The following is a 27,995-nucleotide window of genomic DNA, read 5'->3' as shown; positions in this document are numbered from 1 at the left end:
AAAATCGATTTTCCTTTTTTAACATCGTCTTGATTAATAAATCCGATTTTAGATTTAAAATCGATTAACTGCACAGCCCTAGTACAATGCAAGAGACACTCTTTGTGGAGGGAGACTTGCAACTTATTAGTTTGTGGAAATAGTGTTGGCTCTATTGTAGGACAGTGAGAAAGCTAATGCATCGTCATATCTGGTGTCTCTTATGGTTCTCCTGTTCTTTTCATTGTTTCCCTGTCAAGTACAGATGATTACACGTAACAATGGCAATCAACAATGTCAACGTTTTTAATTTCCTGCAAGGCGATATGTTATGTATAATCTGATATTACAGTGACAATTTGAGCAGAGCTGTAATGCTGTTACAAACAGTACTCACATTCAAATCGTAAGTCCATCCATTTTCTGCCTGTTTTATCCTGTACAGGGTCACAGGGGTCTGCTGGAGCCTATCCCAGCTCATTACTGGCGAGAGGCAGGGGTTCACCCTGGACAGGTCGCCAGTCTATCAAAGAAAACACATAGAGAGACAACATGCACACTCACACCTACAGACAGTTTCATCAATCAAGCTAACATGCATGTTTTTGGTTTGTGGGAGAAAGCCAGAGTAACCATGCAAGCACAAGGAGAACATGCAAACTCCACACAGAAAGACTCCTGCCGGGCCCGGGAGTCGAACCGGGAACCTTCTTGTCATGAGGCAACAGTGCTAACCACTAAACCACTGTGCTGCTGCCCCCAAGTTTTAAGTGTCAAATGTTATTTTCTGCTCTCTTTGTTGCAGGTCTATCTTTCTTGAACCACCATAATGATGTTTAAGGAGCTGTGTTTCAGTTAAACTCCAGTTGGGATGGAAATACATCATTGATTTGAGGGAACAGTTATCCTGGATGCCTTGACAAAGAGGACGTGGTCATTTCACGATGGAGAAAAAGAAAATGTGCCCACGCCTTCTCGACTACTTGGTGGTGGTCGGAGCAAGGTATGTACTAAATCTTGGTTTGCCTATTGCGGGTCAATTTGGTCATCAGGGGAATCATGAAGGGTGGTGCTGATGTAGGGTAGTCCTCTTAGAATTAATTTTTTTAATTTATTAATTTAGAATAGGGACAGCGCATATTAATACACATGTAAATAAGTACATACATAAATGTAAATATGCCAGATATAGCCAACAGAAATGTCACTCTCAAGTCTACTTAATGCTGTAATAATTGATTTGTAATATCTTGTTTATGATAAATGCATAAAATGCAGCTCCTGGTTATTGTACAGTCACAAGAAATAAAATATTAATTTAACTGGTTTACTTTATTTATTTATTTGCCTTGAAATGTGATTTGATCTTCATCTTAATCACACCTATAGATAGGCAGCAATTATTTCAGACAAACACTTTTGGTAACGCTGGATCAGACCTGTCCAACTTTGAGCAGGAATTTTTGACCACTCCTTTCTGTAGACCCGCTTCAGATCTGGCACATTTTGTCTGGTGTGAATCGTTCTCTTGGGGTCGTACTAAAATATCTCTTTGGGGTTGATGTCTGGGCTCTGACTGAGCCACTTCAAAAAGAAGATTTTCTTTTTCTGCAGCCATTCTGTGACAGATATGCTTTCATGATTACGGTCATTGTCCTGCTGCATCAACGAGCTTCTACTTAACTTCAGCAGGTGGACAGCCACCTCGACCTTATTCTGATGTTCTGGTAAACTTTAAAATGTATATTTTTCCTCAATCATGGAAAGTGGTCCAGGCGCGAAACCAGCAAATCATGCCCAAAACCTGATGCTTCCTCCACCATACTTCACCATTTGAGTGATGTTCATTTGATACAATACTCAACATCATATATAGTGCTGATCACTGTTTGAACAATGTTGCTTTTGTTTCAGCAGTCCATCAACATTTTCCCATTAGTGTTAAGCAAAATCGTCTTTAGCAAACAAGAGGCTTGCAGCGTTTTTTCTTTTAGGGAAAGCAGAGGAAGCAGTTTCTAACTCCCTGGTGTTTGCAATAGACACCCTCCAGTTCAATGATGTGTGTATGGTCAGTATCTTTGCTGGGATGTCAAACTGCTCCAGTGAACTATAATCGTTAACGTTTTTCAAGCTTCTTTACTTCTGAGTCCCTATCTTTCAAACTAGGCAGTGGTTTTAACAGCCAGTGTTACAGTTTTGCTTTTGTATCCATCAAATAACTGTAGGGAATTTGCTTGCTTGATATTGCGTCATATTGATTTTGAGTCATTTCACCTAAAATGTTCTTTATTTCCAACTCTTAAAGACAAACTCATAGCCAGGTGAGCTGCAGTCTGGGAAGATACATCATGAGTTTTAAAATGCACGGACAACATAGTTATTTTACTATTTTATGTTCCCTGTAGAACAATGTGAAATAAAAAAATGCAGTATTTTGCTGCTTTTATAACAGAAGGAATGTTTGTTCATCTGCTCCTTAGGCAACCAAGTAGTGACAGTGTGGCCCAGACCCCTCAGCTGCTCCGCCGTTATCCATTGGAAGACCATCCGGACTTTCCCCTCCCACCAGACGTGGTGTTCTTCTGCCAACCGGAGGGCTGCCTGAGTATACGACAGCGCAGGGTTAGCCTACGTGACGACTCCTCATTTGTTTTCACATTGACGGACAAGGACTCAGGAATCACTCGTTATGGAATTTGTGTCAACTTCTATCGATCTTTTCTACGTGGACATCACCGTACCAGAGACAAGAGCAGTCACCCAGAAACAACAGCACAGGCAGCCGAGACCACTAGTGAAGTGTCTGATGGCAGCAGTGGAGGTTCAACCACTGTGTCATCTGCACTTAACAACACTGGATCCGCACATCCACCTGCTTCCGGTGAAGAGTGTGGGCAACCAGGGGACGAGCCAAACTCTGGCAAATCCCCACAGCACAGACGGAGTGCTGCTAAGGTGGCAGCCAGGAACCGCAACAGCACACTGACCTCACTGTGCATACTCAGCCACTACCCATTCTTATCCACCTTTAGGGAATGCTTATATGTTCTTAAGAGGCTGGTGGACTGTTGCAGTCAGAGGCTAACTCAACGAGCTGGGCTCCCACGTGCCACCCAAAGGTGAGGCTTTATTTTGTAATTAACTAGTTGACACGCAGCTTTTTGTTCTGATGTTGGAACTCGCTTAAATTGAACAAAACTTTGATTATCCAATGCTTGGATTATTTGAAGTAAAAGTGGTGCCCTCCAAATACCAAAATGTAAAAGTCTCTATTCCACTAACAGTTTTGTATAGATTATAATTATTTTCCCAGCCTCTTGGTTGGGCAGTTGCTCAACAGTACAACTGTATATCAGCATAAATATATATATATATATATATATATATATATATATATATATATATATGTATATATGTATATGTATTATGAAGAATGAATCACAATGCTGCAAAACAACAGATTGTCATTTCTAACCTGTTCTAACATTTTATGCTTCGACTTCAAATTAGTGTCCTTGAAAATGGGTAGTAACTCAACAGATTATGTCTTCTATGGAGGACCAAACTGACATAATTTAAAATAAAAGTAGAAATGTGTATATTTTGTGAACAATAGATATTTTTTGTTTTTCCTTTTTCCTTATACATGCATTCCTTGTCTCCTATTTTTACTTAACCTTATGCTTTTCGGCCTCATTATGCAAATGCAGCAGAAATAATGAAGCAGAACTGCATAAAGTAAAAGGAAGAGACAAGGAAATGTAAAATCAAGGAATGCATGTATAAGGAAAAACATATACATTTATTCGTAAAAATGCATGTATAAGGAAAAGGAAAAACAAAATGTATACATTTCTGCTTTTATTTTTAATTATGACAGTTTTGGTCCTCCATAGTTTGCATCTTGACATAGAAAAGTTGCTGGAAAGGTTTGCTGAAAAGCAGCACTTTGTTGCTATTATAGTTTCTGTTGGCATTTTCTACAATGCCTTCTGCTCTAAACACTTGTATGTGAAAAGTGGGAAAAAAAGCCAACTGGAAGAGCAGTTTGCCTTTTTTTTCCCCTCTTTCTTCTTTTTTTTTTAACTTTCCACACACAAATGTTTACAAAGAGCCTTTTGTCTGCAGCGCCATGTGGCTTTAGATGCCATCTGCACCTTGTTTGTTGTTTTCACAGTGTACTTTGTTATCACACTCTACCTTGACAATGGGAAATAGGAACTAGAATATCCACATCAGTTTTGCTTTGAAAAGTGTCTCACACCAAATATTATTTCAGGCATAGGTGATACTAAGGAACAGGTAAATCCAATTAGACAGGATGCAACTTATTGAACAATATTTGGACTATTTTAACCTTTTGAACTTAAAATTGTTAAAACAAACAGTTGAAAATTAAAAAAGCAGTCAAAAAAGTATGAGAACCAAGTTTTGACTTTGGAATTCATTTTTGTTTCTTAATTTTTCTCTTACGAGATTTTGTTTTTGGAGATCGCATAAAAGGTCAAACACAGGGTTCACACTGCTATATATTATAAACCTCTAATCTCTTATACTATACTTTTGTTGGGGATGAAAATTGTCAATGAGATGGAAAAAAAATTCCATTTAGGATACTGTTTTGTTTTTGTTGATACAAATTATGGATAAAAAAAAAACCCTGAAAAAGAGGTACCGGTAAGTGTTTACTTTAAGTGGCTGAAAATAATGCATTTTTCAGGGACAGTTCTCTGCTCTTAAGGTTAGTTTTATGCCTTTTGTTATACTGATACATTGTATTTTTGGATTAAAAGGTCTTTTTTTGGACTTTGACGTCACATTGTTTTTTACCTAGGCATGGCTTTTATATTGCCAGTAGAAAGGGGTAAAAAAAAAAAAAAAAAACGTTTATTCCTGGCTTGACTGGTCAAAATGTCATGCTGCAATGACGAAGAAGGAGAAGAGCAATGGCATAATGGCTGTCGAGGCTCGGTGCTATGGCGACTCTGACAGATTGAGGTCTCTGGCTGCCTTTGGGTAGCAGCTGCAGTTGCTGTGAAGGATCTAAAAGACTAATGATTTAGCTCTCTTCTTTACACAAACGTACACTACTAGATGATAACTAATGTCAAAATGTGTGTTTTAAAGTTTTCAAATGAATATATTAGCAACTACTTAAAAGCCTCTATCATTTCATCAGTGTATTAGGGATTTCAATTTTCAAATTTTCTTTTTTCAGTATTATGCTAAACCTTGACTTTAATCAGTTTTTAAGATTACATTTACCTTTTGATTTCTTTTTTTCCCTGCACCACTATATGCATGAGTAAAGCTAAGCAGCAGCAGCAGCAGCACAGTATTTTCAAATTGAGCAGCTTGACGGTTGAGACACTTGTTCAAGATGCTGAAATTTACCAGTAGCTCTTGCAATGACATTTACATCATACTGTGTAAGAGGAAGTTGGGTTTTTTTTTTTTTTTTTGGATGGTGTTTTGAGTACTTGGGTCAGGTCAAATTGTCAGTTCAAATTGTGGCATTCATCGAACTAAACGTTATATTTAAGCCTATCATATTTTTTTATGACATCTATTCATTATGTCATGTGCCAGTGTAACACCTCATCTCTCTGAAATGTGCTTTCCACAGTAATGCTTTTTTAACCCTTTTTTTTTTCTTAAACAAAACCTTTAAGTCACATGTCGAATCACACTCCTAAGTTTTTTTTTTTTTTTTTTTTTTTTAGCATCATAGCCTTTAAGTAAACAATTAAATAATGAAAATAAATGTAATTTTAATTCTGGATCAAAAAAATTGATGGACTATGCATCTTGGTTGATGTTCTTTTGCAGGGATACCATGTGGCGGGTATTTACAGGTGCATTATCAGTGGAAGAGAAAGGCAGCCAGCTGCTTGCCGACCTACGGGAAATTGAATCCTGGGTGTACAGGTTGCTGCGTTCACCAGTGGCAGTGCCCGGCCAGAGACGTGTGGATGTGGAGTTGCTGCCCCATGAACTAAAACGGTCCCTTACCTTTGCGCTGCCTGACAACTCTCGCTTCTCTTTGGTCGACTTCCCCCTCCACTTGCCTTTGGAGCTACTGGGTGTGGATGCCTGTCTTCAGGTCCTCAGCTGCGTACTGCTAGAGCACAAGGTAAGGTCAAGTACACGGGTAAAATAAGGATGCAGACTGTCATCAGTTTATTTATTTTTTTACCTTTTGTAATTTTAATGAAGAGCATGCAGATATGCATTATATACATATGCACGGACATTGAGTTCCACTGGAGAACGGCATCGTGCACCTGCCAGGATGGAGGAGACCTAGTGGCATCTGACTTAATTTTATGGCTGTCAGTGTTTACAGAGCCTCATGATAAAAGCTGTGACTTGGAAACAGGCTGTTGATGCCATGAAATACTTTAACCATTAGATCAATTAGTATAGATGTTTTATAGGAGTCACTGTTGGCTCTATGCTGGTTTGCTGTTACGTTTGGTTTATATCAGCATGGATCTGTGGGATTATTTGTAACCGTTCCTTTGCTTTTCAGTTTTAATCAAACTTTTTTTTATTTCTTTTTTTTCTTTGTCCAGCCAGTCTAACTTAAATGATGTTCCACAAAACAAAATTACTTTTCTTTTTCCCATGTGTGTTTTAACTGTCTGCAAAAGGAAAATTTTATATGTAGATCCATCCATTTCAATTCAGTGGTTGGCCTTTAAAGATTAAAGCTCCCCTAGACATTTCTTCTCCTCAGGTTCAACAAAAAAATAAATCTCAACCTGTATATAATGTTTGCATTCATCCATTTTGGCCTTTTGAAGAACACAAATTCCGTATATCATTAAATTCAGTCAAGGTGAACTAAGTGCAGCCTAAGTGCTACTATATTTATTTTTCATAAAAACTCAGTTTTTAATATTGCTCTTATATAAGAAATATATGTCAAAGTGACAGTTCATGCTGAATGTTTGACAAAAAGCCAGTTTGAATAGATACTTCACTAGGTGAAGGAGTCTCTATTTCAGAAATAATGTATTATCAAAGTAGGGAAGTGAAATTACACCATATTTTAAGATGCATAGAAAACTAAGTTTGTTGTTAAGAAAACAAATTAATGCCAATTCTATACCATTTTTTTGTCTCTTTTGTCTTGAAAGGTCATTCTTCAATCCAGGGATTACAATGCTTTGTCTATGAGTGTGATGGCCTTTGTGGCCATGATCTACCCACTAGAGTACATGTTTCCCGTCATCCCCCTGCTACCAACATGTATGGCTTCTGCTGAACAAGTAAGATTGACAGATTAAATTAATACACTTTTAATTAATGGGTCAGTTGCTTACACATATTTGGCAAACAAATTATTATTTTTTCTTTCTTGTGAACATGTTTTGTTGGAACATTAAAATTGTGATTAACTGAGGATTTCTCTTCCTCGCAGCTTCTCCTTGCTCCCACTCCCTACATCATTGGTGTACCAGCCAGCTTCTTCCTCTATAAAGCAGATTTTAAAATGCCAGATGATGTTTGGCTTGTTGACCTTGACAGCAGCAAGGTTTGTGCACGATTTTATACACCCTCTTCTCATTTTGAAAAAAAATCTGAATCTGCCAAAATTGTTATCAGCAGGTCAGACCCCAAGAAATAAGAATTAGAAAATAAATTTGCCTTTTGTGTGCCTCTAATTTAAAACTGTCAATATGTATGTATTGCCCTCATCCTATAGCACTGTCATTGGCTGATGTTTATCAAACACAGTCCAAAAACCAATTAATAAGAAAACACCATGATCTCCACAGTGGAATTACATCACCACACATTTCTTATGGGATGCAAAAGATGATGCTCTAACTGTTCTGCCCTTTAAGACTGATTAACCTGACATGAGGAAGCACTTGTATGGGCTTACATTTGTTTTTAATGTTTTTTGTTTCTTAACCAATATGGAGTTCAACATTTTACAGTAGCGTTTCTGCTTGCAGGTTATAGCACCTACCAATGCAGAGGTTCTGCCTCCTCTTCCAGAACCTGAAGCAGGCGAGCTTAAGAAACATTTAAAACAGGTAATGTGTGCACTATTTTTATTTTATTTTATTTGATTTCTTTTTTTAATTTTCCTGCACTGAGAGCTGAGGTTCACCTCAAACCAATGGGAATACTGTTTTCTAAAGTTTCCTGGAATCCAGGTACTGTTGTGACTTCTCTTTCACTAGTAGTTGATGCATACGTGTAAAACTTCTCTTTCAACAGTTTGAAGAATAGGTCCCTGTTTCATCAGCAGAGTTGTATGTATTGTAGACGAGTGTGAAGATGTTTTAAACTGGTTTTGTAGTGCACTAACAATTTTGTTTTCCCCCAAATTCTTTTGTTTTTCTTTTCTGAATTTTTTCTGTTGTTTTTTTTTTGCATGCTCTAGCTCTTGGAGGTAAAATCAGATGCTCGTACCAAAGGCAAAATCTGTAGTATTACTGATTGCAACTAATTTACCCCTCTAACCCAGTTACCTAGTGTAATATCAGAATCTGGTTCTGCTTCATGGAAACACCTTCTTTTTTTTAATATTCCACACTGAAAGGATGAATAATAATATACCAGCATACTAATTATCTTGTCTTCATTTCTAATATTTTTTTGAGTATTTGAATCAAACTCAGATATTCCTTTCCTTCTGTCTTCTGTTCGTCAAACAGTCAAATGTGACTTTAACAGATTTCATGAAGCAATATCCTCTGCTGTCATATGCCTTGAATCAGAGCCAGTTTGTGAGCTGTGTGTGTTCAGTAGCTTGTGTGTGTGAGTGTCTGGTTTGTAGGAGTGTGCAAAGCCTCAGTCTTTCCTGTGTATACCTGGATACAACCACACAGTATTTCAGTGAATAGTGTCGTAAAAGGTGTCTTAACTCATTTGTTAAAACAACACTGACCCCTCAGCGTATTCCTGCTTGTTTTAAAGACTCTACGTAAATAAATTGTTCCAATAATTACGTGGTTTATTTGCCCAAGCAGATGGTTATTTTCACTAGGTTCAACTCACCCTATTTTTCTGCTGTGAAATTGTTTAGTTTTAACTTGTTATAGCAACTCAAGCGTTCATAAATTGTATTTTCATATTTTTTTTTCCTTTTTCAAAAGATCAGCTGTTTGTTGTGTATGTGTCATCATCACTCCATTGGAACCATTGGTTTTTCCCAGTTGGTCACCATGGATGATCGATGTGTCATTCAAAGGCCAGATTCTGCTGATGAAGTCTGGTTTTTGGTTAAGTTGTCACTGTGACTTCGTTTCTCATCGTTTATCACGCAAGGCACAGAAGCATCTCCCTTTTCTTGATTGGATCTTTTCTCTCTGTCAAATTTGCTCTCACGTTCCATTCATTCTGCCTTGCAAATTCTCTTAAGAAAAAGCACATTCTTTTTACTCTCCTTACACCAGTAAATTGATAAAGGGAAAACATAAATTCTTGATGATGTTTGGGATCGAATTGACACACATTTCTGGTGGCACCAAAACAAACTTTCTTCTTTTTTTGTTGTTTTGTTTTTTTGTATGTCGACAAAAACAGACAAATTGGGTAATACTGCTGAAAGGAGACAAAGAAAAGAAAAGGAAAGGGTCGTGATCGAGATCCTTCAGTCATGTGCTATTCCAGTGTCGGTCACAAAGTTGTCATCCCAGGCCTTCATGTGATTTTCCTCGCATCTCTCTTATCCCCTTCCTAGTGTCTGGTTAGGTTGACCGTGATCACCCAAAAGCAGATCTTCTCCTCTGAAAATAAGGTTACCCATTTCTCCTCCTGTGGAATGTGTAATGCCCCTGCACGGATTTCCTCTCTCACACATTATTTTGCTTGTCACAACTACTTGTCTCCTGTTCTCCAGACATAAACAAATTGCATAACAATGTTAACAGAATGTTGCAGACTGTGTTTTCTTTAAACACACTGCTTAGCTCTGGCTTGAGCATGACTGAATGTGCGTGCATCTATCTTGGCATCAGTGATAGCTCTTGTAACCAACATAAGAGAAGGTGAAGCTTATCTCCTTGACCCATCCAGAGGCAGCAACTAAATGTTCCATTATGCTAAGCTAAACATTGATTCCTGAGACTGCAGCAGATCCCTTAAAGCAAGCCATGCATAGTGACTTACTTCCCTTGTGCTTCTCTTTTCCAAAATACCACACCCACCGCAGGCATCAACATGTGCAACACTGATTTCTTTAGATGCTTAGAGGATCTAAGAGAAAAGTGTGACAACCCAGAAAATTGAGATAATTTGGTTGGGACTCCTGGGTGTATAAGCTCTTTTTTAGCACCATGTGAGTTGGCAAAATAAAACTGATTGTTTCAGTATAATTTCAGAAAGTTAGATCGTACTGTAAAAATAACAATTTAGAAATATATTTTTCATGAGCATCTTCATTCTTTGCCGTGGATTTAATAGTTTATCCCTTTTAGAAAGGGTGAACACTTGTATAATGTCAAAATAAAAACGTGTTGATGCTGTTCGTGGGTGTGGTCTGTCTGTTTTTGGCTTTCGGTGCACTGTTGTGTTTTTCATTTTTTTCTGTTGTGTTTTAGGCCTTGGCCAGTATGAGCTTGAACACCCAACCCATTCTGAACCTGGAGAAGTTCCAGGAAGGCCAGGACATGCCCCTGCTCCCACCTGGTAGAGACAAAGCTTCTCCGTCATCCACGGAGTTCAACCCTCTAATTTACGGCAATGACGTTGATTCTGTGGATGTAGCCACCAGGCAAGTTCCAGGCATATATTGATTACATCTATGGTTACTCTGCTGTTTATCCAAGGATCCTTTGGGTCATATTTATATTTAGTAAACTAAAACCTACTTTTTTTCTAGGGTTGCCATGGTGCGGTTCTTCAACTCCCCAAACGTTCTCCAGGGCTTCCAGATGCACACTCGCACCTTGCGCCTCTTTCCCAGACCGGTGGTTGCTTTTCAGTCATCGTCTTTCCTTGCTTCTAGGCCACGTCGCTCTAGCTTTGCAGATAAACTTTCACACACCCAGGCAGTGGAGTTCTATGGAGAATGGGCTCTCAATCCCGGCAACCTTGCTTTTCAGAGGATACATAACAGTAAAACTACTCTAATAGCCTAATTTATATGCAATATGAGTTTATATGCACTCTGAGTTGTGTTGAATTAAAATGGTGATGCATATATCTGTTTTCATAGATGTGTTTGATCCCTCTTTAATTGGAGACAAGCCTAAGTGGTATGCACACCAACTCCAGCCAGTAGTCTACAGAGTCTATGATGGAAGTTCCCAGCTGGTTGAGGCTATGGCTGGTCCCTTAGAAGATGATGGAAATGAATCTGACCCCACAGATAGGTAAGACAAAACATGTTCTTTCTAAAGTGACATCTGACAGGTCAGGTTTTGCTTTATTTTAAGAAATATGAGCATTTGGAAGATCCAGATTGTGTGCTGTTGCTTATGTTTGATTTCCTTCAGCGGTAGTGACAGTGAGGGATGTGATGACTCTAGCTCATCTTACTCCTCACTTGGAGATCTAGTGAGTGAGATGATTCAAGGTGACATCCAGGGAGACACACCAAGTAAGTTCCTGTTTCTTTAAAAGAGTAGCATTTATTGTGAGTTCCTTTTTTGATTTTAAAATCTCATCTTGATGTCAAAGACGTGGGTCCACCCACCCATGCTGCACTGGGAGATGCCAGTGAGGTTGAGTTTCAAGACCTCCAAGCCTTACGGGAGCATAGCGGAGCGGAGGGTCCTCCCAGTGGAGATGGAACTGCTGAACCCTCTGATGGCCAGCCTCTTCGCTCAAGCTCCAGCACAACTGCAAGCTCAAGCCCCAGCACAATCATCCAGGGAGTCAGTCATGTGTGTTTTTATAATTTACTTTTTTTTTTTCCCCCCTTGCCACATTTTCTAAACTTATTGTCTGGTTTAATGACGTTCGTTTTCGTGTATACATCTTTATACATCGTCTTCAAATCTTTTGTCATAGTTGTTAGTGTTAAAAGGCCACATTTATGTTGTTCCATTTTTTTTTTTTTCATTTTTCCAGGAACAAGGGGAACCTGAAATTGAAGCATCAGCCAGTGCTGCTTTACAGAACCCTGTTCCTGGACTGGGAAGTCAGCCATTCCTCAGACCTGCAGTTGATGCTGGTCTGGTGGACCCAGCCAACAAAAAGCAAGAGTACGACAACCCATACTTTGAGCCTCAGTATGGCTTCCCCTCTGAGGATGACCCTGATGCAGAAGAGCAAGTGGAATCATACACCCCTCGATTCAACCAGAACCTCAATGGCAACAAGTGTGTTATACTTGTTCATCAATTGAATGATAACATTGTAATCATTCAAATAGGCTCTCTGATCGGCCATGCGGTGTTCTTGCATGGTCGTCTTGAATCTTTGGTGGTGTGATGTGATATTGTGTGAATGCTTGACAGTCTACAAGTCGGTGTTGTCTCATGTCTGTGATCCGTGGTAATGTCTTGGTGTATTTTATTTTTTAAATTTAGAACACAAAGGCCTTTACGTCCCAGTAGCCTAAGACTTCCAGGAGAGTCTGACGGGGAAGGAGATTCTCGCAACAGCTCACCAAACTCCACTATTTCCAACAGCAGTAACGATGGATTTGGAGGACTCATGTCATTTGCCAGTAAGAATTCTTAAGTTTATTATTTGATTATTTTCCATCTTTATTATGAAAATCGTGGACTAGGTTTAATCTTTTTTGTGCACAGCTTTTCATAAAACATATGATGAAGTTGCTGTTTTGACGAATTTAGGTTCTCAAATTCATGCTACGTTTTTTTTTTTTTTTTTTGGTTTTCATATTTGTAAAGGTCTTGATGGCCACTTTATGCCTTTGACTAGAATGTTGCATTTCTTGTTTTTGAAAAAGGTGCCTTGAATGTGTTTGATCTTGTTATAAGATCAAATATAATTCTCACATTTCCATGTCAGGTTTTTTTTCTGTTTGATAAAATCCTTAAGGTAACATTTGACACAGAACCTGAATAGATATTTACCAAAGTAGTCTGCATTGTCTCTAACTTCTCTTTTCTGCATAATTTATACATTTAGAGTAGATCCAACTAAGCAAACATAAATGTCCAAAGGCAATAAAAACATTTACACAAAGTATCCCTACTGACATTGCTGCTTGTAATGCTGATGTTTGTTTAATAGTTTATTATCTGACCTCCTTAAATAATCATTGTCTAAATGATTGAAATTAAATGAGATGTAAAGGCCAGCCTTCTCAGGCTGACCGATATATTATGCGTTACTATATTTTATAAAGGCTGTGCGAGTTTCAGTCTGTCAAACATTTTACATATAAAATTGCGGCTGTTGAGTTTATTTTTCACATTTGTGTCAGTTACATCTTGATAGCAAAGGCTGCTATAGAACAGTTAGTACAAAATGTGTACACATCATAAATGTTGGTTAATTCACATTGTTTTTGATTGCATTTGTTTTATCATTTAAGTCACGATTTTTATTGATTACATCATTGCTTCCTCTTCAGGCAATCTTTATAAGAACCATGGTTCCAGTTTCAGTCTGTCAAATCTTGCCCTTCCCAATAAGGCTGCGAGGGAGAAATCAACACCGTTCCCTAGTCTGAAAGGTAATTTGATCACTTTTTAAATCTGTTCAAGTTCTCAATAAAACCAATTTCTCCCATCTTACTGTTTGTTCAGTCAGATAGGACATTTTTTTTTAGATGCAATAAGAGACAGTTAAATGACAACTCAGTTGAAGATTTTTGTCATGCTTTAACTCATTTTAATTTTTTATATCGCCGGCTTCATGTTTGTAGACTTTCGTTTCACCCTATTTTAGTAATGAACAACCCCAACCTGTCCATTGCCTAACTTGATAAAAAAAAATCCTAGCTAATGTAAATTAAATGAAAATACAAAAGCGGAATATTTTTTTGTTTTCTTGTTTGATCAATTTACTGTGTTTTTCTGTCTTTTTTGTTTTTCTTTTTTGAAACCTTTTTTGGTGGTAAAAGAATATTTTAATTTTGATGTTGAGGAGGAAATGGAGGAAGCAGGTTTGTAGAATTCATTTTTATAGCTTGACTATCTTCTGGATTGCCAACCATATATGGCACTATTTAAAGGAGAATATTGAGGATAAATGTTTTTCCTCTCAAGTCCCAAAGGAAAATCCACTCAAAACAGAATACACTTTTGTTGTTTCTGTGTAGTTTTTTTTTCTTCAAATAAATGATCACACATCTTGTTATCTAAATCATAAGTTAATAGTGAAAATTGACGAGGATGATCTGAACTCTGTTTTAGGCTGGATTTTCACTGAGAGAGGGGAAAAAAGAAATGGGTGTAGCATGATGAACCAACTCAATAGCTCCACTCTATGTGGAATAGCTGCCATGGAAAATGTTCTGTTCCTTTGATCATAATGTGTTTTGTCTTTGTTGTTCAGATGACCCTGACAGCCCTGGTATGTTTATCTGGTGTGACAGTTTTGTTTTATTTTTTCCCTCTGACCTGGCATTCCTTTAACCTTTTAAAGTGACTTCGCACCCTGTTTCTGTGCATAAGCCAAAGATAGAGGATACACCTTTTAATATTGACGTGCATCTGTCCCTGCTTCTTGTTCCTCTGCAATTCCTTTGTGTGACTGTTGGGGGATCTTATAATGCACACATATATTACTGATGACTTGGTATGGCATCTCCACACCCTCACCAGAATATGAAGGATTTTCAGTCATTTTTGGTCTGTGTTCAGACACTTACTGTTGTATTGTTCCAACAGTTAAGTCTTTGATGTTCACAGAAAAATCCTTAATCAGTGATTGGAACTAATCTTCCACCTGCCTCTCGACCCTCACATGTTCAACGTCTTGTTTGCTTGTTTGGCGGTTCTTCTTCTTGAATGTATCAGCTCCTTTTTGAGATAATCTGTGTTTACTAGATTATTGCACTAGAGTATTGCAAGTATTTTCCCGTAATAGTACATGCTCTTTCTATAATGTTTTTGTTTGTTTGTTTTCTAAAGAAGCTATAGGCCCTGTGATTAAAAATGCATCTTGCACAACCACCAAAGAAACAACTCCATCCATTACCATTGTTGACATTGTTCAGCAGCGATCACACAGTTCAGGCTCCTGAGCTTTACCCTGCTCTGGGGGCTGTACATGTTGAATATGTTGCTCAAAACCTGGCCATTTTCATCCAAACCAACACGTCCAGGCTCTGTACCATCACCAGTACATCCTGTTATTTATCTTTTCTGTTTGACCTTTTCTTCTTTTACTTTTAATTTGTTTTTTCTCTGTTAAAGCACCATGTTAAGTGTGCATGTGTGTTGTGTCAGGGTTTGATGTTCAGACTGGTTGGGTCTGGGCCGGTGTCCCTATCTCTGTCCACCCTTTTTGCGGCACTAATTCTGGGTTTTGTGTGCAGTATTTGGGCTAAATTCTCTAATGGAGATAATTACAGAGGCCGGCCCGGGGAGCGGAGAAGGTGGGTTCTGCCCTTTTTATTGAGTGAGCTGCATGCTTCTCCAAGCCAGTCAATTACATCTCCCAGCATCTTTCATGTCTTTCACCATTTCAGTCACGTGTATGACATCAAAGGTCCAGTGAAACATTAGTGTTTTGTCCTGCCACCGTCATGAATTGTGACTGTTCTTCCCTCTAACTGTTATTTCACTACCTATTCATTTTAATTTCCAAAACTTGCTCTATCACAATTTATGTTCAAAAGAGTCTAAAATAGTGTGCTCAGATTGAGCAGAAATTTGCGGGGAAAAGAGATCAATATGCAGCAGTTAATCTTGAGGAGATAAACGAGGAGCAGGGCACAGAACAGGATGTTTTTAAATGAAGAATAAGATTAGAAAAGACTAAACCAGCATCCATTATTTGTCATTGTTTTCTTGTCCTTCAAGCTCCTGCAGAGAACATGTGCAGTTGGGCTGACTCATCCTGCAATTGTGCAGCGAACAAAAAGCTGTGGCTACAGCAAAAACATGCAAATTCTAAAGCTTACCAATGCAAATGGTTTTTCATTACTGAATTCAGGGTTTTGTTGGGAAAGGCTTGGACTGCCTTTTACAAGGCTGGTTATTTTCATTGCTCTTTTAACACTACTTAAGTGAGGTTATGAAAACTGAAGCTTTCATTATTTGTAAGAAATGTATCATTGTCTTTTCTATAGTTGGTGGTATAATTGAAAGTATACTGATGTATGATATATTTATCAAAAATAATGAGCAATAATATCTTAAACCGAGACAACATGGGTTTTGTAGTAGTTCATTAGTAATTCATCAATTCACAGTGTTTGTCATTTCAGGTATTACCAGATGCTCATTGTAGGCTGAATTCTAGAAAATTATGTCATCACGCTATTGAATCTGAAGATAATTAATACCCTGTTGGGAGGTTAGCTTTGTCCACCCATGCTTAGTAAAGAATAGCAGCAAGAAAATCAGCATGCTGATATATTTTAATAGTATTTACATTTTTAGGGCACAATTGGCATTTTATTAGACTGTATAGAACAGGAAAGAGAGAGGAGGAGGGTGGCATGCAGGTCTGTACTTGAGCATGGGTAGACTGCAAGGAGGACTCAAACAGTTGTGATACATGGCACCCTGAACACTACACATATTCATTGATACTTAAGTAGTATAGTAAAGATATTGGTAGATAGTTTATATATGATACCATATTCTTTAAATTAATTAAACAGTTATGAGATCTGCCAGTTTTGCCAGACTCAGGAGCGCTAATTATATTAAGTAACTGAAGTGATTAGGATTTAGTCCAGAAGAGCTTTAGATATTGACTAAACCGGTGAAATCCATTTTTGGCTTTAGAGTTAAAGAGACAGTTTCATCCACGCTCATGTCGTGTTTCAATTCTCTTGCATATTGAATAGAAGCATCACTGCACTCGGAATTGAATTTATTTATGTCTGTATTGTGATAGTTTTAAGGTTTTCATATTTTGAGTGTGAATGTCTGTAGGCTGATTTGAGCCGAAAGGTTTAGTGTCTAGTTCAACTTAGGGTTTTTATATCTGGCCTGGTAAATAATATTTTTCTAACCCTGTTTGCATATAGCCTGCTTCTGCAGATTCATTTAAGGTTTTGCTGGTTAGACTGATATGGATTTATCTTCCATCTTCCCTGTTACACAGGTTAATTGATCATTTGTCCCTGAAGGTTAAGAACTATTGCAAAAGGGTTAAGACCTTTTATCTACTGAGCTTTCCAAGAATGGCTAGCGGCCCTGCAAAAACATCAATGAACTAGTACTCCAGTGGAGTGTCCAGCTCTATATTGTTTATTAACGACAAACATTTTCATTTAGCTTCGCTTTGCCATAGAACAAAATCCATATTTAGTCAAACTCTGTCTGTGGTATTTTGTTTTTAATTATACTTTTATAAGAAAAAACTAAAAAAAACAATAAAATGTATTGCAAGTTTTGTATCACATTCTGGTGTTTGTTGTTGAGGATGCCCTTGTCATGTTTGGAAATATGTTACTGGATGCATCAGTGGCTCCAAACTAGTGGCCAGTGAATATATGGTTTGAGTTGTACAAATCACAAACTAGTTACATTTTGTTTGGATGATACAGTAATTCAATACAAAACAAAAGGATGCTTGAAATGTACCCTGTCTGCTCAGCTGTGAGTTTGCCATCATTGAGATGATTTAATGCAGTGTACAAGGTTTTTTTTTTAGGAAATCGTAAAACTTTTTGTTAAATCTTTTGGTTTCTCAGTCCCTGACGAAAATGGAAGAAAGATGTTTTACCTCCAGACCTGATTGTAACTTGATTTCTTTGATTGATAAAAGAAAATTATTTTGTGTTTTTTCAAAGTTTTGCAATAATGCTTATGCTGCATTTGGCTTGAAAGATTTTAACTTTTTTTTCCCAGATGGTCGTAAAATTACACTAACGTGATAAAATTTAATCTTTCCAAATCCTTTGGTCCTGTCCAGACATTAAATTAAGTAATCCAACATTAGATGAAAAACATGTGACATCTTACACTGACTTACACAAAAAAAGACTGAGCTAAAATGCAGATAAAGTGTGTGTTTTTTGTTTTGTTCTTGTTTTTTTTTTTTAAAGTAACACTCCTTTATTCAGGTGCCTATAGAGCCACTTTTAACCGCAATTATTAAAAATAAATAATTGCTATATATCATTATTAGTCACATTGCTGTAGAGTAATTTTGATTTCTGTTTTTTCCCTCTAATTGGTGCTGGTTTGTTAAAGTCCTACAACAATATCTCTTTTGGTTTGGTCTGAACTTCCTTGGGCCATTGATTCTTAGCTTATTCAGCCACCTTGTAGTAGATTTGCCAAGGGCGTACGATGAAAACAAACCGAAGTCATTACCACTCCTTTGCCTTGTGCTTTGACAGTTGATATGAGGATTTATGGAAAAACATCTCCACTTGGTCTTGTATGTTCCTGTTGCATTTTATTTCCCCAAGTAATGCTGACCCTGGTAGATCAGACCCACATCTAAGAAGGATGTAAAGTCTGAAAATGATCTGTAGAGCCTTCCCATCCAAAGGGCAGCACCAACGGTCGCTTATCAAACTACCAGTTGGTTAGCACTACGACCAATCAGCAATGAACAAGGTGACATAGAAGATTTTGATGGTGCAAGAGAGAGGGCAATGTTATAAAAATGGAAGACACCTTTTTTGTTTTGAAATAAGAATTTGAGAATATCTTTCACATCAAAGGCCGTGTGTAACACAGCGACAGACATAATCACATTCAGATTACGTTTCGAACTGTTTATTTCATTGTTAAAACAAGTTTACCAGAGACCTCTTTCCATTTGTAAAGGAGATGGGCCTCATCCACCTCAATCCCTACAAGACGGTCACGGAAGATGTCATTGGCCAACATGTCTCACTGTTTCGTCTGCAAAAACCAGGCTTCAGAACTGCTGAATATCAGCTGGTCCACTCTTGTTGTGGACTGCAAGTTGCAGGGCCAAGACTCCGAATGTGTTTGCCTCTTTCACTTTGTCCTCCATCAGGATGATCAATGGAGAGACAACAACTATCAGTGGGTTTTCACTAAGGGCCATTTAGCTACTAGCGGCGCTAACAGGTTTATTAAACTTTTGGATGGACTGATTTCATTATCTCCCCAGGACTTTAGGTTATTGTTGATGAGCTCCAGCGGATGGTAACTAGACGGAGCTGCAAAGCAAATTTTAAATTTGCTGGCGATATGTCTAGAAATCTAGACAGTTATATTGTGTTGAGCTCTAACATTTACCATATGATGTTTGTTTTTTTTTTCTACTTCTTAGTATTGCACAAGGTGAACTTGCTCAAACATCCAGTCCTGCAAAGATAAACACCACCAATTGACTACAAATTCTCTGGAAGTGGCCTTGTTGTCCTTGCCAGATTGAGAGAAAAAAAAAGATCCTTCACACTTTCACACACACACAGAAGCTAAATAACCTAATATAACTGGAATACAGCTGGTAAACACCACTGTATTAGCTTTACCTGTTGTACGTAATACAATGGCTGGTGACTGTAATGGGGGTTGTATTTGACCTGGCTGTTAATTATTCTCTTAATTTCTATTGAAACATGAGGTGTTCTTGGTTTTTCACTGCTTCTGCATTTTGGTTTAGCCTTTTTTTAAATGTATTTATTTATTTATTTTTATTAGATGCTATAACATAGTAAGTTGTTCAACTCTGGGTCTCTTTTCCTAGCTTTAAGAATTGGGAAGGACCAGATGTTTTTTTCCTTTTTAAATAATTATGTCTTTATGTATTACTATGTAAGAAGTAGTTTGTTGTGTTGACAGCCTCTGTGCCAGTATTGCAGTTAAAGGTTTTGGTGAGTTGAAGGAGTTTTCATCATACAGAATATTACAATATTCCCTCATTGATAGGAATTATATCAATATTTCTCATTTTCCAGTTGATAAGAACATTGATGATACAATATTAAGCCAATAAACAATTGGTGGCCAATACAACTGTAGACACGATGTAATGTCTATTTACCTTTTTGGAATTGTATTAGCTTGGGTTGAATTCTCTCATGTTTGAGCAAGCCGATAAGGAAGTCAAATGGGGAAACGTTAAAACAAACCTACCAGCCTAAATCTTCAGCTTTATATAAATCCTAATATACTTGTTTAATGATTGATCCAACCCAAACAACTGGTTATGTATTGGGGGCACTGCATCACAGCAACATATATGAACATGAATACCATTCTTCCACTCACGCCATTGTTTCCGTCATGCATGATGTCACTGATGTCGTGCTGTACGCACCATCCTCCCTCTGACCTCAACTTTACACTGCTAATGTGTGATGTCGCCACCACGGGCGCCTTCTGGACTCCTGGGGGGTTGTGTGTGTGTGCGTGTGTGTCTGCAGGGTTGCATTTCTTCCCCTCTTGCCATGATAATACATTTTAGTTGCTCCAGTAATTTGTTCGGTGGTAGATATCCTTCAGTAGATTCCAAATGTTTCCATCTTCTTCACAAAGATGCTTCCTGTCCTAACCGATCCTCTAAATACAGTAGTTGTAAATTGTGTTTCCTGTCCTGGTTTACAGCTGATGTGCGAGTGTCTCTTTAGTCTAGTCTGCATCCCCTGAGCTCTTCAAGCTTAGTGAACTTTTAATTTGCAGTTTTGTTCATTTACAAGTTATTTTGCCCCCACCCCACCCTTTTTTTTAATTTTTATTTTGTTTATTCTTGGATTGTTTTTTCAGGGGCACGTGCACCTCGAGCACTTGTGGACCAGAAGTCTTCAGTAATAAAACACAGCCCAACAGTGAAGAGAGAATCGCCCTCACCTCAGGGTCGAATCAACAATACAAGGTAGATAATTTTTAAACACTTTACAATGTCTTTATTGCAGAATAAAATTATATACAAAATGACTGACTGAAATTGTCATTTTGATCCAGTGAGAACCAGCAGTTCTTGAAAGAAGTGGTACAGAGTGTTCTGGATGGACAGGGAGTCGGCTGGCTCAACATGAAAAAAGTGCGCCGCCTGCTGGAGAATGAGCAGCTTCGCGGTTTCGTGTTGAGTAAACTCAACAGAGCTATTCAGTCAGAGGAAGATGCCCGACAGGAGATCATACGTGATGTGGTGAGATGCTTGTTTTTGTGCCAGGAAAGCAACATATGAACTACAAATCATCAGGAATAAGCATTCAGATGTTGCTTGTATCACTATTTTTACTTTTTGGTGTTTAGTTAAAAAAAAATTAAAAAAAATTTAGCATGTCGCTATTTGATTTGAGACTGACTTATATTATAAACCTTGTTACTGTGTCTAATTTCCAGGAGGTGAGCAGAAAGGTTTACAAAGGCATGCTGGACATCTTGAAGTGCACAGTTTCCAGTCTGGAGCACACTTACACTAATGCAGGCCTGGGAGGAATGGCCAGTGTCTTCAGCCTACTGGAAATTGCACGCACACATTATCAAACCAAAGGTATGTCCCATATGTGTAACACAGGAATGTATCAAGTTTATGCAACATTTTCTACTTTTAGAGTAAGTAAGTTATTGTATTTTGCTAAATAATTTTTGAGAAGCATTGTGCTGAGAACCATAACGGCAGCGTGCCTGTGCTACTAACACTCGTCTGTGTCTTTGCATTGTGTTCCTGTTAAGCTCTTAGCTGCATGTTAGACCTTGACTCACAAAGACAATAACTGAAAGTATGAACTGCTTATGCCTAATACTTTTAACCCTCTCCCAGTTTAAATCTTCACATACTCTATTTTCCTGTAATTTTCATGAACTGTTTGGCCCTTAATTTTGACAACCTGGTAGACCCAGAAAAACGCAAGCGAAGCCCCACGGACAGTGCTGGCAGCCCAGGGAGTAAAGAGAGTCCTTCTGGTCGTATGGAGACTGCCAGACCTCAGGGCCTCCTGAATATCCCCCACCTGCATCTGCCTCACCACACCACGGGCAAAGGAGCCCATCATTTTGATACCCGGAGTCTGAATGAGGAGAACTTTATTGCCTCGATTGGTGTGTACACCACCCCAGCCCGGTTGCATGTGCACTGTATATTTCCCCTCCCTGCCCTCTACCAGCTCATCAACCGTATAGTCCCACCCCTCTCCCAACCGTCTCAACGAAAGATTTCTTCACTTGTCCCAGACAGATTTTTAAGCTGTAATTATATTCCACACACTTTAACTTAAGCTGATAATTGTCATTGAATATGACCTAAAACTATTCAAAATTCACATGGTGTATTGAAAATGATTTTCAAAAACAGAATTTGGTTTGAAATTGAATAAAATTGTGAACAAGGCCTTGTTTACAATTATAAAATAATATTAAAGTGTCTGGAATACATCCCTGCCTTCAAGCCTGGACTGCGCGTGTTTGTTTCCCTTTCCTAAAACATTTGTGCAACTGTTTCCCTCCTTTCTGAGGATCTGTTGTTGGCCTCTTAGCACCTTGAATGCATGTTTTTGTTTTGTTCTTGCGATGTGCAAATCTGCAGTAGCGGACGAAGAAAAACCCGAGGTATGCGCATCGGTAGTCAAATTGATATCCGTCTGTGCCTTTACTGCAGGTTTTTGCAAGGTTTGCTGTAGAAAAGAAAGCAGCTCCCTTTGCTCTCAGCATGGACGGTGGTAGCATCACTCCCCAGTAAACAGTCCCAGTAAAGAAAGAGATTTCACACAAGTATTTTCTATTGGTCACTAAAGGCATAACTGACTTCAAAACTCTTACTCATGCTTTTACAAGTTAATTTTCCAAAAATGATACTGGGTCTGTATACAGGGGAATCTCTCAGTCCAGCCACCCTGAAACCTCTCCTACCTGCACCCCTACTTTTCCTGTTAGAAGTTGCACCTTCAATTCTACAGAATGCTGTAAGACTTGCATCCTGGCTTCTGCAACTACTCCATTCCACTCAGTGGCTAATCAGCCTTTCAAGCCCATCTCATGCTCTTCTCCATATCAGCCATCGCTCCTTTTGCAGCTCTGGAGAGCCAGACAAATGTGATAGATTTAGAACCAGGTGACTTTAGGTCAGCTAAAGCTCATTTTGACATCACTGTGTGGCTCTCCAGGACTTTCTACGGGAGCTCTGGGTGTGTTGTAATGTTACCTTAGTAGTTGTTACTGTGGCTCCAGCAGAACAAATCCTTGTTTTTCCCTTTGTGTTTAAAACACAGCTACATGCAAACATTACAAAACACCTTCCTTCAATGATAACAAATTTCGGTGCTTATTTTGATTTTGTTTATTGTTTAAATGCCCACCCACCATACATGCTTTTTCAACAAGCTCTCTGATTCTCTCTGTCTTTCTCTCCTTGCTTGCAATGCATCTTGGGTAGAATTGTGGAGCAAGCACCAGGATAAGCAAAAAGCTATGGAAAAACCACAGAGTAAGAGACTTTTCACACACCCAAAAGGGAAAAAATATAAAGTTTGGGGTGTTAAACTGCTGACTTTGTGGCGCCCCCTTAACCTTCCTTTTTCAAACTGTTAGCTGTTGGAAAAGTAAAAGACAATACCCCTTTCATAGTAATAAAAGTTCCAATTCAAGATAACAAAATCAATACATATTACTAGTCTCATAAACAACAAATTAAATGTAGATAAGGTTAGTTACAATTGGAAAGTTCATTCTTTCCCCAAGTTGAGAGGAGTGAGCTTCATTTGACTTTGAATTGTCTTTATTTTCTAAACATGATAACTTGGGTTGACTGTGAGACAGCGGGCAGAGTAGGTTGTTCTGCAGCCTGAAGCTCCACCATGTGATGAGGAGACAAGACACAATAAGCTCATTGGTGTGTGTGTTTTTTATAGAAATAAACCACCAAAAACAATGGATGAGTGTTTGTGTTAATGGCTGACAGAGAAACGCGTTGTAAATGGCTTTCCTGAACTTAGTCAACATTTAAGACGCTCTGAATTTCAAAAGGATATTATTGTGGGAAATTGCCAGCTTGTTTTAGTTTTATTTTACTTTTTTTTTTTAACAGAATAAAAGCCGAATTATTTTTCTGTGTGGCTCAATTGATATGGTGTTCTTGGCAGAAAGAAATATGGAAATTTTGTGTTTTTATATTTACTGGATTAAGCTCAAGAATTATGTATATTTTTTTCCCAATGTTCTTCTTACTTTCCCCGTGCGACCATGTATCAAGATGAGCAGAAGTGAATTCCTGCTGCCCTGTCCTGCTCTTTTTAACTGTATTTTTTCCAAGTGGCTTGCTGTAAATTGTGTATTTACAGGCAGCAATCTACAGCTATATTTAAGACTTTATGAAATGGTTTGCCAAAGTTAAATGCCACCAAAAGCGAAAAACGCAAGGAAGTATCAGGATGTATGCGTCACCACGTCTCCACCCACGGAGGTGATAAATGACAAATCACACTTGAAACAGAAAATGTCTCCTTTGCCGTTCATCACTTTGTCTGCATGCCTAACTGCCTGTGTCTGTCTGTTTTCGTTGTAACTTCGGCCACATTTGCAGCACTGACTGAGAATTAATGTTGCGCTCTTGCAGTTTTGTTTTCATTTGTAATGTTTTCCCAGTTTTATTGCACTCTCTGCTTGCCTCTTGGTCTTATATCTTTTCAGTGTCTTTAAAGATTTTTTTCACTCAGTGAAGCAGCACAGTATTTTATACAAATATATATTTAATATATATTATCAAAGATATATAAGTAAAGTTGTCAAAAAAACTTGTATAGATATAACAATTCATTCACCTGTATTTTAAGATCTAAATTTTAAAATCATGTAATGTTTTAATTAGTGTTACACAGTGTGCTTCGCTGTGCACAACTATAATCTAGTGTTTGATAGTCTTTGGCACTTCAGACTAGTGTCGGCTTCCTTTTTAGTAATAATATTACGTTCTTATTCAGGAAAACAGTGTTATAATCATATGCACTTTGCAGGTTCTGAAGTAGCAAAGCAGCAGCGCTCGCAGGTGACTGATGCAGAGGAGAAAAAGTCCCAGATCAGTGCGGACAGTGGCCTCAGTGTGGCGTCTGGATCTCAGGTTTGTTCAGTGACATGGACCTAATTAATCACCATCCTTCTATACAGGTTCTGTTGTTATGTGAATAAGAAAGTCTAACTTTTGTCATATGTAAGGTGAATATTCGAATGCAATTTAAAAAAAAAAAAAAAAAAAAAAAAGTTAGTTTTTAAAAATTGAGTAAAAAGAACATCAAACATTACAAAACATACAGTATTACATGTCATTATTTATTGTCAAGGCGAATTCCTGACATTCAGATACCTGGAAGTGTATTTTACCGCCCGGCACTGACTTATTCCACTCATCTCGGTCCACCATTTCTCTCCTTTGGGTTTTCCAGAAGAGTGACACAGAGTCCGTTACGAGCTCAGAACCACCGGTCCTGATGAGAAGCACCAGCCAGGACTCGGAGGCTAGCACAGTGGTAGGGCACGACCAACTCACACATCATTCATTTGATTTGGTTTTAATCAATGCAATACATGTGATTATTAAAAAAACTAGTATCATATAGTCTGAAAATACTTAATTTCCACTGTGGCCTTTTTTTGGAGTGTGTATTACTGTCTTTAGGTTGTCCATTGGACCTCTTAATCTCCACTGGCTGAGCGTGTCGGTTGTTACAAACTCATCATGCTTTATTTTTGACTTAAGTAGTGAGAGTATTTGAATATGATTGCCATTAAGTTCTGTATCTAAAAAATGTCCACATTTGCCCTGTTCTTATTTTCTTTTTTATGTTTTAGATAAGCAACAGCTCTGGAGAGACTCTCGGAGCTGACAGTGATCTGAGCAGTACGGCGGGAGAAGGATTCGGAGGGAGAATTGCTCCTCATTTGACTCAGTCCAGAGGAACGCTGTCAGACAGTGAGATTGAAACCAATCCTGCCACGAGCACAGTCTTTGTAAGTCAAAGAGTTGCTTATATTGATTATCAAATCAAGTATCACATTAATCGGCTGTAAAAGGAACATTTATTTACATTTTTCCACTAATAAAATGTTAAAACGGCTGTAACAAAAGCCAGTTTGTCCATTTCAATGTGGCTAATTCAACAAACATTTGCACTTGTATTTGTGGCCATTATATTAGCCGTTGGAGCACAAACCTCATCTTTCCCCGACTCCACAGGGAAAGACCCACACACTGAAACCAGGTGTAAAGGACCATGTTCCTGCTTTGGCGAAGGGGGTTCCCGCACAGCCCATGGAGGACCTGAGTATGAGGATTTACCTTTGTGAAGGCCTGCTGGGTAAGTGTTGCGCTCTACTTCAAATACTTATTCAGACAGCTTAAACATACACTGATGTTTTTAGGAAGCACTTCCATGTTGTGTTCTTGAAATGCTTTCCTTTTCTGTCTCTAGATTGCTTTGCTTTACTAACAAACATAAAAAGTGTTGCCAGATCTTGGAATTTCCATAATGAAGCTTGAAAGTTGCCGCTCTTTTCCTTTAACTTGTTCAAAGTCTTTCTTTGAATTATGCCTAAAAAAGGGACCAAGTTGAAGTTTTTGTATTAGTATACAGTACAGATTTATATTTTTGGAGAGAAAGCAGAAGTTGGATATATGATGACCTCAAGTGATGCTAGTTTTAAACCACTCAATTTGATAAAGTAAAGCATTATTTTTTTTAAATTAATTAATTTAAGATTTTTATAACGCTCCACAGTTAGATTGGAGTGACTGACTAAAAATAAGAATGAATTAATAAGCAATTGTGCCTACTATGTTTTGAGAATTGTGTGTCACATCTGTCTGCAAGAAATTACTGTTGTGTAACTGTGACTATTTGTTTATGTTATCAACAAAGTCAAAATATGCTATTTGAACTTTGATATGAGATCATAAACGTGGTATCCCATCAAAAACTGCAGGTAATTCTCGTACAACATGTAAATATATTCTTTGAAGTATTCATTGCAAAGTAGAGCTCATAAATGAGTGAATACATGAGTGTGCCGTCTTTGTTTTGTTTCTGTGGAGTGCTTCTCTGCTTGCTCTGCTCTTGTTTTTGCCACTAAACCTTCCTCTTCGCCTAACCCCATCCCTGCTTTTGCTGCTTTTCTTCCCTCCTGCTGCTCATGGGAAATTCCTCCAGGGCGCGATAAGAGCTCCGTTTGGGATCAACTAGAGGATGCTGCCATGGAAACCTTTTCTCTAAGTAGGGCTGATCTCTTGCCTTTGCTCCGTTTACCTTTTGTGTGTGTGTTCAGTTCATCTAGGTCTGGGTTTAGTCTTTTTAATGTGATGTTAATTTTTCCTCTTCGATAGTGAGCTGCGTATCTGGGTTTAGCATGACTGGAATCGTAAGTTTCCAGGAAGCTACCGTCGGGTAAACATAAAATTGAGAAAAAGTATGATGGAGGAAAGTAATTTATAATTTCACCTTGTGAAAACAATTTCTGCTCAATCAAATTTTAAGTCTTCTTATATGAGCAATCTTGCTGTGTAAAGGTTCTGTACACCAGCGTGTGTTCATCAGCGAGTGAAAAAAGTTACATTATTAGTCTTGAGAATGTTATTTTAGAGTTTGATGGATTGCACAGCGTGTTGACAGTGTTGATCCAGAACAGTGGTTGATATCTGGTTATAACTCAGCAAAAAGGGTTTTTATGGCGGGGGTGGCCTCGTTAGCTTCCGTGTCACAGGAACCCCAAAATACACAGAAGCAAACTGCTAATAATGGAACCAGTAAAATAGAAATATAAAAAAATGCATTGAAAATTCAGGTCTGTACAGACTTACCTGACATTTCCGTAATGCTACTCAAGACGCGGCGCTAATTGTTGCATTGCCTAAAGGTTTGACCTTTTTAACCCTTTCTGAAAAATATCCTAAGTAATAAATTGAAAGAAAATTGCAGTGCAAATGTATTAAAATTGACTGGGATGACTGTGTACTTGTGGGTGCATATGCTGTGTGTTGTTGTTTTAAAAGACTGTCCGTGTAGCTACGGAAGGAGGGGTTTTGCACATAGTTGG

The 27,995-nt window shown here is 38.1% G+C and overlaps 1 protein-coding gene across 35 annotated transcripts in view; it reads left to right on the top strand.

Annotated features, from left to right (window-relative positions):
• Positions 1-27,995, top strand: part of madd (MAP-kinase activating death domain) — a 47,721-nt gene that overhangs the window by 6,552 nt on the left and 13,174 nt on the right. For 2 of the 35 annotated variants that reach the window (XM_061739044.1, XM_061739059.1), the window contains exons 2-29: positions 785-982; positions 2,460-3,098; positions 5,809-6,112; positions 7,122-7,253; positions 7,406-7,519; positions 7,947-8,027; positions 9,683-9,739; positions 10,542-10,714; positions 10,823-11,058; positions 11,159-11,315; positions 11,439-11,542; positions 11,623-11,828; positions 12,016-12,266; positions 12,477-12,616; positions 13,493-13,594; positions 13,985-14,026; positions 14,419-14,436; positions 15,404-15,463; positions 20,739-20,847; positions 20,937-21,123; positions 21,321-21,471; positions 21,816-22,019; positions 23,350-23,400; positions 24,926-25,029; positions 25,352-25,432; positions 25,758-25,916; positions 26,143-26,263; positions 27,113-27,175. In XM_061739044.1, coding sequence (XP_061595028.1) covers positions 924-982; positions 2,460-3,098; positions 5,809-6,112; positions 7,122-7,253; positions 7,406-7,519; positions 7,947-8,027; positions 9,683-9,739; positions 10,542-10,714; positions 10,823-11,058; positions 11,159-11,315; positions 11,439-11,542; positions 11,623-11,828; positions 12,016-12,266; positions 12,477-12,616; positions 13,493-13,594; positions 13,985-14,026; positions 14,419-14,436; positions 15,404-15,463; positions 20,739-20,847; positions 20,937-21,123; positions 21,321-21,471; positions 21,816-22,019; positions 23,350-23,400; positions 24,926-25,029; positions 25,352-25,432; positions 25,758-25,916; positions 26,143-26,263; positions 27,113-27,175 — 4,105 coding nt within the window. In that variant the 5' untranslated portion in view covers positions 785-923. Of the gene's footprint in view, positions 1-784; positions 983-2,459; positions 3,099-5,808; positions 6,113-7,121; positions 7,254-7,405; positions 7,520-7,946; positions 8,028-9,682; positions 9,740-10,541; positions 10,715-10,822; positions 11,059-11,158; positions 11,316-11,438; positions 11,543-11,622; positions 11,829-12,015; positions 12,267-12,476; positions 12,617-13,492; positions 13,595-13,984; positions 14,027-14,418; positions 14,437-15,403; positions 15,464-20,738; positions 20,848-20,936; positions 21,124-21,320; positions 21,472-21,815; positions 22,020-23,349; positions 23,401-24,925; positions 25,030-25,351; positions 25,436-25,757; positions 25,917-26,142; positions 26,264-27,112; positions 27,176-27,995 lie in introns of all 35 variants that reach the window. The other 33 variants (XM_061739050.1, XM_061739076.1, XM_061739055.1 and 30 more) reach the window with 26 other exon arrangements.

The sequence above is a fragment of the Cololabis saira genome, chromosome 2 (genome assembly GCF_033807715.1).
Source record: "Cololabis saira isolate AMF1-May2022 chromosome 2, fColSai1.1, whole genome shotgun sequence".
Taxonomy (NCBI): domain Eukaryota; kingdom Metazoa; phylum Chordata; class Actinopteri; order Beloniformes; family Belonidae; genus Cololabis; species Cololabis saira.
The sequence above is the reverse complement of the archived record's forward strand: the minus strand, read 5'-3'. Positions and strand labels throughout refer to the sequence as shown.